The sequence below is a fragment of the Vitis vinifera genome, chromosome 15 (genome assembly GCF_030704535.1).
Source record: "Vitis vinifera cultivar Pinot Noir 40024 chromosome 15, ASM3070453v1".
Taxonomy (NCBI): domain Eukaryota; kingdom Viridiplantae; phylum Streptophyta; class Magnoliopsida; order Vitales; family Vitaceae; genus Vitis; species Vitis vinifera.
The window spans coordinates 20,799,075-20,811,350 of NC_081819.1; the positions used below are offsets into that span (position 1 = coordinate 20,799,075).

The 12,276-nt window shown below is 33.0% G+C and overlaps 1 protein-coding gene across 1 annotated transcript; it reads left to right on the forward strand.

Moving 5' to 3' along the window:
• The first annotated feature begins 7,935 nt into the window (after nucleotides 1-7,935).
• LOC100852926 (wax ester synthase/diacylglycerol acyltransferase 11) lies at nucleotides 7,936-11,932 on the forward strand. The gene is made up of 7 exons (XM_010663638.3): nucleotides 7,936-8,282; nucleotides 8,458-9,024; nucleotides 9,345-9,411; nucleotides 9,599-9,708; nucleotides 10,507-10,716; nucleotides 10,897-11,034; nucleotides 11,617-11,932. Exons 1-7 carry the CDS (start codon nucleotides 7,998-8,000, stop codon nucleotides 11,770-11,772), a joined length of 1,533 nt encoding a protein of 510 aa, XP_010661940.1. The 5' UTR covers nucleotides 7,936-7,997; the 3' UTR covers nucleotides 11,773-11,932.
• Nucleotides 11,933-12,276: the final 344 nt, after the last annotated feature.

Genomic DNA, 12,276 nt, shown 5'->3' on the forward strand with positions numbered 1-12,276 from the left:
CAATAACTTTTCCAGTTCAATGTCTTGTCCAGTTCTAAAAACATTTATAATTTGTCTCGACTAGTGATAGGCTGGACTTTTTATTCAAATCAACATTACATGACTTAACTTTACATCTACCTCGGATTAGGATTGTTTCCTATAATCATCAATAAAGGAGTAAAACGTTGAAGAAATATCAAAGAGTTGAAAACATAGTTGATAAAATTACCCATACTAATCTTGCATATGAATACTATTCATTTTTTAAAAGAAATATTTAATGATAAAAATTAAAAGAAAAATATAATTTTCAAATATTGAAAATCTTTAAAAAAAAATATTGTAATGGTGATGTGAATTGAAATATAAGGAAAGTTGAAATTTGAAATACAGGTTATACATGTGACTGATTGGAAGAAAAGAAAAACTTAAGAGTACGTTAGATAACTATTTTCAAGAACAATTTTCGATTTTTTAGAAGAAAAATTAAGGAAACATGCTTATTAATCAGAAACTGTTTTTTATTTTTTAAAATCATTTTTTAGTTGTTTCCTATTATTTTTACTTTTTTGTCAAGACCGTTTTAAAAAATAATTATGTAAGCATATAGAATGATTAAAAATAAAGTATTAGATATAAAATTATTTTTAAAACATATTTAAAAATAGGTTAAAAACATTTTAAGTTTTCAAATTGACTTTTATTTAATTTATAAAACAGTAAAGAACAATTTTTAAAAACTATTCTTAAAAAAAAAATTCAAAACTGTTTTCGAAAACAGTTACCAAACAAAACCTAAAATTTTGAGTTAGAATTTTTTTTTTTTTTTTTATACTTGAATAAATACTTTCCCCAAATCATTTACAATTTTTGAACTCAAATTTAAGTCTTAAGATAGATAGGAAGATATATTAAAACTAAAGATTTTTTCATTACATGTGGAGAGTATGTCTAGGTTGAATATTATTCATCAGCTCATGAAATTTCAATTTTAAATTAAACTCTCGTCATTATTATGGTTTGGAAAAATATTTGAGGTGGTTTCTACCATCTTAAAGCATCAATAAGACGAAATTTTGAGTATGTTATTTAAGCTTCTTCTAAACTTAGAAAATCGAGGAGAAAAGGAAGGTGGAAAATAAAACAGAGAAAAAAATACAAAAATGAAAAAAAGATTTGAACTTGATATGTATACATATATTTTCTATATAGCTTTTTAAATAATCTCCTAATATAAAATTTGAAAATACACATGAATTTTTGAATAATTTTTTATATTTTTTATTATTGTTGTAGTATGTGGCTCATATTTATTGAAAAAAACAAATGAAGAAAAATGGGCAAATGTCAGAGCGAAGCGGAGTGAAAGTCTTCTTCCCTGTTCCCGTGGACGTAGGCAATTTGTCGAACCACGTTAAATCTGTGTCTTTCTTCTTTTTCATTTTCTTTAATTTTCACCATAAATCATTGCACGTAAATCAACAATTGGTATCAGAGTGTGAGGTTCGATGTCTGAGATTTCTTATGTGAAATTCGATGGATATGGGAATTTCGGTCTATGGTAGAGAAGGGTTAAGGATCTGTTAGTGCAACAAGGTATGGTGAAGGCGTTATACAAAAAGCAACCAAAAAGAATGAACAACATGGATTGGAAGGATTTGGAAGCGAAGGCTGCGGCAATTATCAAGCTTTGTTTGGCTGATGACGTGATGTACCATGTCATGGATGAGGAATCACTAGCAGCAATTTGGTTGAAATTGGAAAGTCGGTATATGTCTAAGTTGTTGACGAACAAGTTGTATCTTAAGCAAAAACTATATGATCTTAAGATGGCAGAAGGCTCATATCTAAGCCGACATATCAACGTGTTCAATCAGATCATTAGTGACTTGAAGCGAATTGATATGAAGTTCGAAGACAAGGCGTTGATGTTACTAAATTCTCTTCCCGCTTCTTCTATGTATGAAAATCTGGTTACAACTCTGATGTGGAGGAAAGAAACTCTTGATTTGGAGGAGATCACGAGTATTCTTTTAGGATTCAATTAAAGGAAGAAAGCCAATGATGAGAGTTCTCAAGGTGAAAGGCTTGTGGCAAAGAGTAATTCGAAACATGGGAGAAACAAGTCCCAGAGCTAATTGAGTAACAATAAATCTTGATCTAAATCTAGGAAGAGAAATGACATGCAATGTTATAAGTGCAGAAAAATGGGGCACATGAAACGAGATTGTCTAGAGAAAAATAAAGGGAGCTCGATATCGGAAAATAAAGAGGGTTCATCAAAGTCTACGAATGTAGTGGCATAAGAAGACTCAGAGAGTGGTGATAGTGATATGCTATTGGTTTCATCCAATTTAGATCATCTTACAGATTATTGGATCTTGGATTCAGCATGCTCATATCATATGACACCCAATAAAGATTGGTTTAACACTTACAGGTCAGTAAATTCTGGTTCTGTTCTGATGGGTAATGACGCTTCATGTAAAGTTGCTGGAATAGGGAATATCATAATTAAAATGTTTGATGGTGTTGTTAGAACATTGTGTGATGTTAGACATGTATCTGATTTAAGGAAGAATCTTATTTCCTTAGGGACTTTAGACTGTAACGGGTTTAGTTACAAGTCTACAAGTGGAGTAATGAAGGTGAGTAAAGGTGCTATGAGAGTGATGAAAAGGTAAAAACTAGCAAGAAATATTTATAAACTGTTAGGTACCACAATTGTAGGTGAAATTGCAACCACAAAGTCTGAGTCAGACAGTATGGTCTTGTGGCATATGCGGTTAGGGCATATGGGTGAGCGTGGGATGATGGAGCTTCAAAAGAGAAATCTGTTGAAGGGTATCAAAACATGTAAACTTGATTTCTACAAGTATTGTGTTTTTGGGAAACAGAAGAAAGTGTAGTTCAAGACAGCCACACACAAGACAGAGGAGTTTATTGACTATGTTCATACAGACGTTTGGGGACCAGTAAGGGTAGCATCATTGGGAAGAAATAGGTATTTTATGAGTTTTATTGAAGATTACTCACAAAAGGTTTGGGTGTACTTCATGCGGCACAAGTCGAAAACATTTGCCAAGTTTAAGTTGTGGAAAGCTGAAGTAGAAAACTAGACAGGGAGAAATATAAAATGCCTCAGGTCAGATAATGGTACTAAAAATATAGATTGAAAGTTCACGGAATTGTGTGAGCAACATGGGATTAAGAGACACTTCACAGTACGCGAGACACCACAGCAGAATGGTGTAACAGAAAGGATGAATAGAACAATAGCTGAAAGAGCTCAATGTCTCAGATTGAATGTAGGCCTTGAAAAGAATTTTTGGGCAGAAGCAGTGAACATGGCATGTTACTTGATCAACAGGTCACCCAGAGCAGCATTAGATGGGAAAGAAGCAAAGGAGGTATGAACAGGCAATCCGATAGATTACTCTAGTTTGAGAGTATTTGGGAACCCAGCCTATGTGCACATTCCTAATGAGGAGATATCAAAGCTTCATGTGAAGTCTAGACAATGTATTTTTCTAGGGTATTAGAAAGGGGTGAAAGGTTTCAAGCTCTAGGATCCAAAGGCAAACAAGGTGGTGATCAGTAGAGATGTGATTTTTGATGAGAAAGGCATGTAATAGTGTACTCAGAAATGAGAGAAACAGGAACCAAAAAATTGTAGCAATGATGAGCAGTTGATACATGTGGGATTAGAGACCCATGATATAGAGGATCATGCTCGAAATACGGGGAAGTCTAGTTCAAAAGATCAATAGCATCACAGTATAGTCATAGACAAACACAAACGCACTATTAGGCCACTTACCAGGTATGGTTTTGAAGATTTGGTTTCTTATGCATTGATTACTAGTAGCAGGGATCCTACTACTTTTCAAGAGGCAATACACAACCAAGAGAAAAGTAGATGGATGGGTGCTATGGTGGAAGAGATTCAGTCTTTGCATAAAAACTAGACATGGGATTTGGTGGAGTTTCCCAAGGGAAAGAAAGCAATAAGATGTAAATGGGTGTACAAGAAGAAAAAAGCGATTTCAGAAAAAAAAAAAAAAAAAAAAAAATGGTGAAAATTTCAAAGCTTGTTTAGTAGCAAAAGGTTACTCACATAGGAAAGGGGTTGACTATGATGAGATCTTCTCTCCCATGGTCAGACACACTTCCATCAGGACAGTGTTGGGTTTAGTAGCCCATTTTGACATGCAGTTGGAGCAAATGGATGTAAAGATAGTTTTTCTTCATGGTGATTTGGAGGAGTTGGTTTATATGGTACAACCAATAAGGTTTATTCAACCTGAACAAGAACAGTACTTGGTCTGTAAATTGAGTAAATCACTTCATGGGTTGAAGCAGTCCAGTGCTACAAAAGATTTTACTCCTACATGATTAGGATTGGCTACAAGAGATGTAATCGGAGCGCAATCATAACTCATGAGCCAAAATTTTCCTTTTGTAATTCAAACGTAATCGGAGCGCAATTATTTTCTTTCGTTCCTCACCAGGTACAACGTTTCTGAAAGAGTATTGATATTGATATATCATGCGAATCAAAATCATCTCATGGTGTGAAGGCATGCAGCTGGGCGGCAGACAATTAATTAAATGCAGGTCTAGAATGATCTCAACATTCAACCGACTGAGAATGATAGAAGCATATTGACTTTGAATTTGTAATTGGTGCAGAAACAGTCTGCATGGCTACCAGCCTGCCACATGCTCTGTGTGGTTACCCTCCACGCCATGTGTTTATCTGTCGAACTTTATTAATTGGATTCAAACCTATTCCCTCGTCATCAAATCAATCTTTTTGTACGAAAATAGACTATTATTATATTCGATGCGCGTGCCAATAAAATTTTGACGGGTGACAATCAAAAGTTATTTCTAGATGACGAGGCCTCCATGGAAGAAGCTGTAACCTTGAAGGGTGAAAACAGTGGTTATCAAGGGTGAAAGGGCTACCTGCCTACATAATTAACAAATGGCTTCTTTTGGTTTTTGGGAGGAATGATTTGATTTTCTTAATATTATCATTAAGCCTTTTAGGGATTATAAGGATTGGTCAGGATGATGATTAATCAAAAGTTAAGGCAAATTTTGAATCTAAGCATACCAGCTATTTATTTTATTTTGTTTATATCATAGGTAATCTCACGAACCTCGGTATATTCCTTAAACCAAGTGTACGTCTTGTTTGTCTGTGTGTCTTTTTCTGATTCTACTATTCTGTTTGTCAAATTAGAAGAACCTTCATACATCAAAACCTACATCATTTACGCATGGCTGATAGTAAAAAAGATGATGTATCAAGCTATTTGTAAAAGCTAACTTGAACAATTTTCCCAAAGATCCCGGATGAGAGAACCTTCGATCGGGAGGATAAATGACTCCAAGTAGCATTCATGTATGATTTATATTTGATCCCATTGATGATACCTATCATTCTTCATCGGCTATCTTTGTTACTCTTCTCCTTTACTTTGAAAAAATAGAGTTGCTTACTCAAGTACAAGATGTCTATTAGACAAATAAATGACCCACCTGCAAAAGTGAAGCTCTATCAAATGAACTATATCACCTTGAGCCAAATGAAGCATGCATAAATGAATCAGATGATTAATATACAACACAGAAATATCACTTGTAGAAACCTTGGTGAAATTAGTTGAAATAATACCAGCCACCCTCCAATTAATTTATATAGCCTTTTGGACTTCTATGCCTTTCACACATCATTTTAAGGTCAAATATTTCAACATCTGAACTACATCTCAGACCATTAAAAATCTTATCAAAATTGATGTAAAGTCCCACATGAAAGACGACCAGCGACAACCTCCCTAGCTATCAATTCATTTAAGTATGTTATGGACTACAATACTTGACATTCCAATATAATTTCAGCCTCATCTACATGCTGAGCTGAGTATCATGGAGCCTGTAGGTGATCTGGATTCAAGACAGCAGGCTCTCAAGCCTATTCAAACAAAGAGATCAGCAGGAAGAGAAGTAGAAGGAGATGGCGAAAAACCCGAGGATATCGAAGAAGAAGAAGAAGAACCTCTGAGTCCAGCTGCTCGAATATTTCATGAACCTTGCTTCAATGTCTAAGTCATAGCCATTGCTGGGTGCAAAACCAGAATCAATGTTGATCTTTTTCCAGTAAAGAAGACCTCGAATCCTGATCCGGTAAACTCTGGCAGGATTTGGTGGACAATTCTAAATTTTAAATAGTTTGATAACATTCTAAATTTTCAAAAAAAAACCTTTTATTCCAAAAAACAAAAACTAATTTAGAAAACCATTCCCAAAAAATAACTTTTTTAGAATGGGTATCTAAAATATTCCTAACGTTCCACGTAGCAACTATGTGACATAAAGTACCATAAATTTAGAAATATTTTAAGGTATCATATTTTAAAAAAATATTTTAAAATTTTTCTATATTTGTTTATATTATAAGATCCTTGTATTTATATCACAAATTACTCAAAAATATCCTTGAATGGTTTCTATTGATTTAAAAAGTAGTAGAACAATTTATTTCTTCTGACAGTGTCGGTCGTTTTGGGCATTTTTTACAATTAAAACATGGCATGAAAGTTTGGTACGGTGGTTGAAATTATCATAAATTTGAAACGGATGCCCAAGTTCCGTCCAAATCTCAAAAATGACGGTTGGTTCAATTACTCTCCATGTGCAAGCCAAATTCTTTCCTGGAAAAACCCTTAAATCCATTTCTTGGAACTAAAATTTGTACCGTCTCTATCATTAATCCTAAATTCAATTTGAAATTCCAAACTTCAATATTATGAGTTCGAAATTAATTTCCAATGTGGTCTTATAACTCATATGCCACTGGATTCTAGATAGGAGCAGAACCAACAATGGTGGAGACACGCCATCTTTCCATTTCCATTGATGACTTGAAGGGGGGCCTACCTACCTACATACCTATTAATAAGTGGCTTCGGTTTATTTAGATAATGAAGAAGAAACTAAAAACATGTACCCGGCCAAAAAAAGACTTTAGTAAGAGAAGTATATAAAAAAGACAGTACATTAAGCTATTCGTAAAGACCGATTTGATCGACTTTTCTTGAGATCCCAAATGAGAAAACCTTAGGAAGGGTAAAAGACTCCAAGTAACATTCACTTACGATATCAGCTTTTCCCCTTTACTTTGGCAGGTAAGAGTTACCTACTTAATTGCAGGATGTTTATTAGACAAATAAATGCCCCAGCTACAAAAGTGAAGCTCTATCATGTGAGCTACCCTGAGCCAAATGAAGCATGCATAAAAGAATTAGATGCTTCTTTTTATATGTTTATATATGTATAACATATGGTAAGATCATTCATGCAGTTTGTTGATTTTCTTGCAACGATTCTTAGTGAAAAAATTAGAAAAAAACAAAAGAAAACACACAAATTTAATATGATTTGACAAATTGTCTATATCCACGAGAAAAAAGAGGAAGACTTTCATTATATCTAAAATTAAGGTTATATAAAATAGTATTTATATTAACCATCAGATATTAAAATTCTAAAAATACCCTTAAATCGTACCATGAATGGGCGTTGCCTCTCGCACCCCCAACATATCGTTCACCCTCAATAATAAAAATATGAATTTGAATGAAAAATGTCATCATTCCACTATGTTCTACTTCAATATTTAACCATTTTTCTCCATATATATATATATATATAAAAGCCACATAATACAACACAGCCTTTTTAAATGTGTTTCACACATCAGTTGAAGGTCAAACATTTCAATATCTCAACTATATGATGCGCGATTAAAAATCTTATCAAAATTGATGTAAATCATGTTACTGGTGTCCCACATGAAAGACTTATGTGTCCTAGCGCTCCAACTAGCAACAACCTTCCTGTCATTTCATTTAAGTACGTTGGACTACTGCTATATATGTGTTTGCACAATACTTGACATTCCGATATAGTTTCAGTCTCATCCAAAAGCTGAGCTGCGTGTCATGGAGCCGGTAGGTGATCTGGATTCAAGACAGCAAGCTCTCAAGCCCATTCAAACAAAGAGATCAGCAGCAAGAGAAGTTGAAGGAGATGGCAAAAAACCCGAGGATATCAAAGAAGAAGAAGAAGGAGAAGCTTTGAGTCCAGTTGGTCGAATTTTTCATGAAACTTGCTTCAATGTCTATGTCATAGCCATTGCTGGGTTCAAAATCAGAATCAATGTGGATGTTGTTAAAGCCAATTTGGAGCACACTCTGCTTAAGCACCCTCGTTTCTCTAGCTTGCAGGTATGAAAAAAGCTTTTTGGTACATTAATTAATATCTTAGCATGATATATATCTAAACCAAGCTTCTTTTACGTAAGGCTTTATTTGAATGCATGTCCTATTTTTTTGTTTTTAAAAGATAAAAACTCATCTCCTCTTGGCTTATCAATTTATTTTTTTATATTATCTCGATTAGGTGAAGGACGTGAAAAAGGATGGAGGGATGAAATGGGTTCCAACAAAGGTGGACTTGGACAAGCACATTATAATACCAAGCCTCCACCACACCATTTCTTCACCAGACAAGATGGTGGAAGACTACATCTCCAATCTCAGTAAAACCTACATAGACTACTCTAAGCCTCTTTGGGAGCTCCATATTCTCAACATTAAGACCTCGGATGCCGAGTCTGTCGCCGTTTTCCGAATCCACCATTCCCTGGGCGACGGCATGTCCCTCATGTCTCTTGTCCTCGCTTGCTCTCGTCAAATCTCCAACCCGAAAGCTCTCCCAACTTTGCCAGTGAAAAAGACTTCGAATCCTGATCCGGTAAAGTCCGGCAGGATTTGGTGGACAATTCGACTGGTTTGGAATACTATTATAGATGTTTTGATGTTTCTGGCCACAACTCTCTTCTTAAAGGATACCATGACGCCACTCAGCAATGGTTGGAAAAAGGGAGGTGGGCATGTGCCAAGGAGGTTTGTTTACCGAACCGTTAGTCTTGATGATATTAAACTAATCAAGAATGGGATGAAAACAGTAAGTTGATTCCAAAAACTGGCTCCACCCTTTAAGTTTCCTTGTATACTTGTGCTTTAAATAGAAACATAATACAACATTTTCATTTTTAAAAATAAGACAAATTTCAATTAAAATAATAATAATGATTATTTTAAAAAATAATTTAAAATAAATATAAATTGATTACCTAATTTATGTTTTTTATCAAATTTATTATTATTTTTTTTTATATTTTTATTTAAAAATAAAATAGCCTACACGTGAAATATATAACAATGTAAACTTATGGGTTTACATTATTTAGACTTAATAAATCATATTGTTTTGGGGCATTGCAGACTATTAACGATGTTGTAATGGGAGTGTCATTGGCTGGTCTTTCTCGATATCTCAATAGAAGATATGGTAAGCTTTCATTAATTCTCAGTTCAATTTCTCTACCTACCCAACCATTGTATCCAAGCTTACAAGTCACATTGAAGCTATGTATATAATATAATCGATTGGGAAATTTGGAAGAGAGCTAGATAAAATAATCTTTAAACTATATGAGTAGAAACTCTTTAACATGTGTTCCATTTATTAATTGCAGGTGAGACCAAGGAAGATAAAGGAGCCACCCAAAAGAAAAATAATCTTCCGAAGAATATTCGCCTGAGGGCAACTCTTATGATGAACATAAGACCATCACCAGGGCTTCATGTGAGTGATTTTCATATTCAATTTGAAAGAATATTTGTAGGAAAATGTGGCTGCTGTGTGGCCAACTTTAAGATATAATAGGGATTTTGTTTTCAACAGCTTTTAACCTCTGTTTTCAAAGTGTATAGAACAACAACGGTTAAGGTCATGTTTGGATGCATTTCTTACTTTTTATTTTTAAACATAAAAAATAGTATATAAAACATAGGAATTATTAAAGAAAAAAATAGAAAATAAAATGAAGGAAAATAAAATTTAAATTCAAAATCAATAATTTATTTTTATACGTTTCTTCAAACTCATTCTACTTAGTTCTTCTATCATATAAAGATCAAATAATTTTTAAATGTATAAATTTTTAACTAATTTTAATTATATTTAATTTTCTTTAAAAAATTTTATGGTGAAGTCAAATATAAGAAAACTATTTTTTTTAGCATTTTTTTTTATTTTCTTATTACTTCCCGAAAACCAAACAACCAATATATTACTTTGAAAGGTGTATAAGAGTATGAAGTTATGTTTTAATAGTAACTTTAATGTTTAAAAAGTTCTCTCAATAAGAGGATTATAATATACATTAAACTCGATACTCTAATTATTAGTGGATATAACTATCAAAATGCTTTCAAAACACATTTGCCATTTAAATTAAAATATTAATTAATTTTCTATAGAAATATCTTCAATAAATTGTTAATGAAAAAAAAATGTTTTAACAACAATCACCTTAAAATCCTTCATGTGCTACAAAACAAATTGATTGGTTTATTCATCATGAAATTTCATGGTAATTAGGCTTTAGCGGAGATGATGGAGAAGGGGTCTAAAGCGAAATGGGGAAATTGGATTGGATCTATGCTCCTCCCTTTTGTCATTGCCTTATATGATGACCCTTTAGACTATGTTCGTCAAACTAAAGCCACAATCGATCGAAAGAAGCATTCTCATGAAGCTATATTTACATGTTTCATTATTAAGACAGTTCTCAAATTATTTGGTGCTAAGGTATGAATTTCCTTATCCTTAATATTAAAATAGATCACCTAGGAAATTATACATTTTCAAGCTCCTCTTCTTCCAAAAAAAAATAATAATAAAATCTAACTTCTATTTTTTGTTTTCTTTCCTTTCTACTTTCTTCTTGTGATCTTACCTTGGAGATCTTTTTTTTGGCATGGCAAATAGGTTGCAGCATTTTTATACCATAGAGTTATGAATCACACGACAATGTGCTTCTCAAATGTGGTTGGACCTATGGAAGAAATCGGTTTTTATGGCCATCCAATGGCTTTCCTTGCTCCAAGCGTTTACGGCCAACCACAAGTAAGTCTATATATATGTGTGTGTGTGTGTGTGTGTGGTTATTGGATTAAATGGGTCATTGAAAACTCAAATATGCAAAAATGACCTTTGTGGTTTGAAAGCATGAACCATAATCAAGAAATTATATTTGTATTCATCAATTTTTTAATTACATTTATCATATTTATACATTCACTTTAAAATACTAACCGTATTAATACATCACCTACAAATTTCCAATATTATAAAAACACCCTTCCTATTCTTCTCTTTTTTACACATTCACTTTAAAATACTAACCGTATTAATACATTACCTACAAATTTCCAATATCATAAAAACACCGTTCCCATTCTTCTCTTCTATACCTATCATTTTTTTCTTTTTTTTTCTATTAACTTTTTTTCTTCTCAATAATAAATCCTAAGAGAAACTATCTTTTAGGGCTTATTCTTCATGTAAATTTTGATTAAAAAAACATTTTGTAAAAATAGTTGAAAAACAAATAGATTTTTTTTTATAAATAATTAGAAGTGAGAAATCATGAAAAAGTTCAAAAGAAATAATATTAGGACTGACTTTTTATTATGTGTTTTGTTGTAGGGATTGATGATTCATTTCCAAAGTTACATCAATAAAATGACATTTATTCTTTCAGTTGATGAAGAAATAATTCCTGATCCTAATCAATTATGTGATGATCTTGAAGAGTCACTCAAGTTTATCAAGGATGCTGTTATTGCAAGAGATCTTGTCTAGAAAAATTCCATAAAATAAGAATGATTATTACATGTTACATCCATATATGAACTATGAAGATTTGTACTTTTATGGTCATTTGTGGTTTTAATCGAATGTGTTTTATAAATCTAAAGTGAAATGTTTTATTTTCGAATAAATTTTGAGCTTTATAATGTTATATATATGTCACGTGCATGTATGCTTGGAAATTTTTATATGAGAATAAGACATGTGGGTCATGCCTTGTTTTGGGAATGAGCCTAACTTGGGCCAGCCTTGGGCTTGAGCCTAATTGGGTCTTAAGTTGGGCTAATTAGTACGATGAAGTCAAAGACTAGCAAAATTTTGGGCTCCATGATATCTCAAAATGTAAAATTGATTAAAGCCATTAATATCGGGCCACATCAACGGCTAAAGTTGCAAGGCGACAACTGCCATCACTTGGCAACTCCCAAGCCCTGTTGCTCTAATGGCTAGAGATATTAATCCGCCTGAACCCTAGAAAAAACTCATAGATATATA

Coding starts and splice junctions, on each gene's coding strand:
- LOC100852926 (XM_010663638.3), top strand. CDS start 7,998: ATGGAGCCGGTAGGTGATCTGGATTCAAGACAGCAAGCTCTCAAGCCC. Junction 10,717..10,896: donor TCAAATTATTTGGTGCTAAG/GTATGAATTTCC, acceptor CATGGCAAATAG/GTTGCAGCATTTTTATACCA. Junction 11,035..11,616: donor GCGTTTACGGCCAACCACAA/GTAAGTCTATAT, acceptor GTTTTGTTGTAG/GGATTGATGATTCATTTCCA.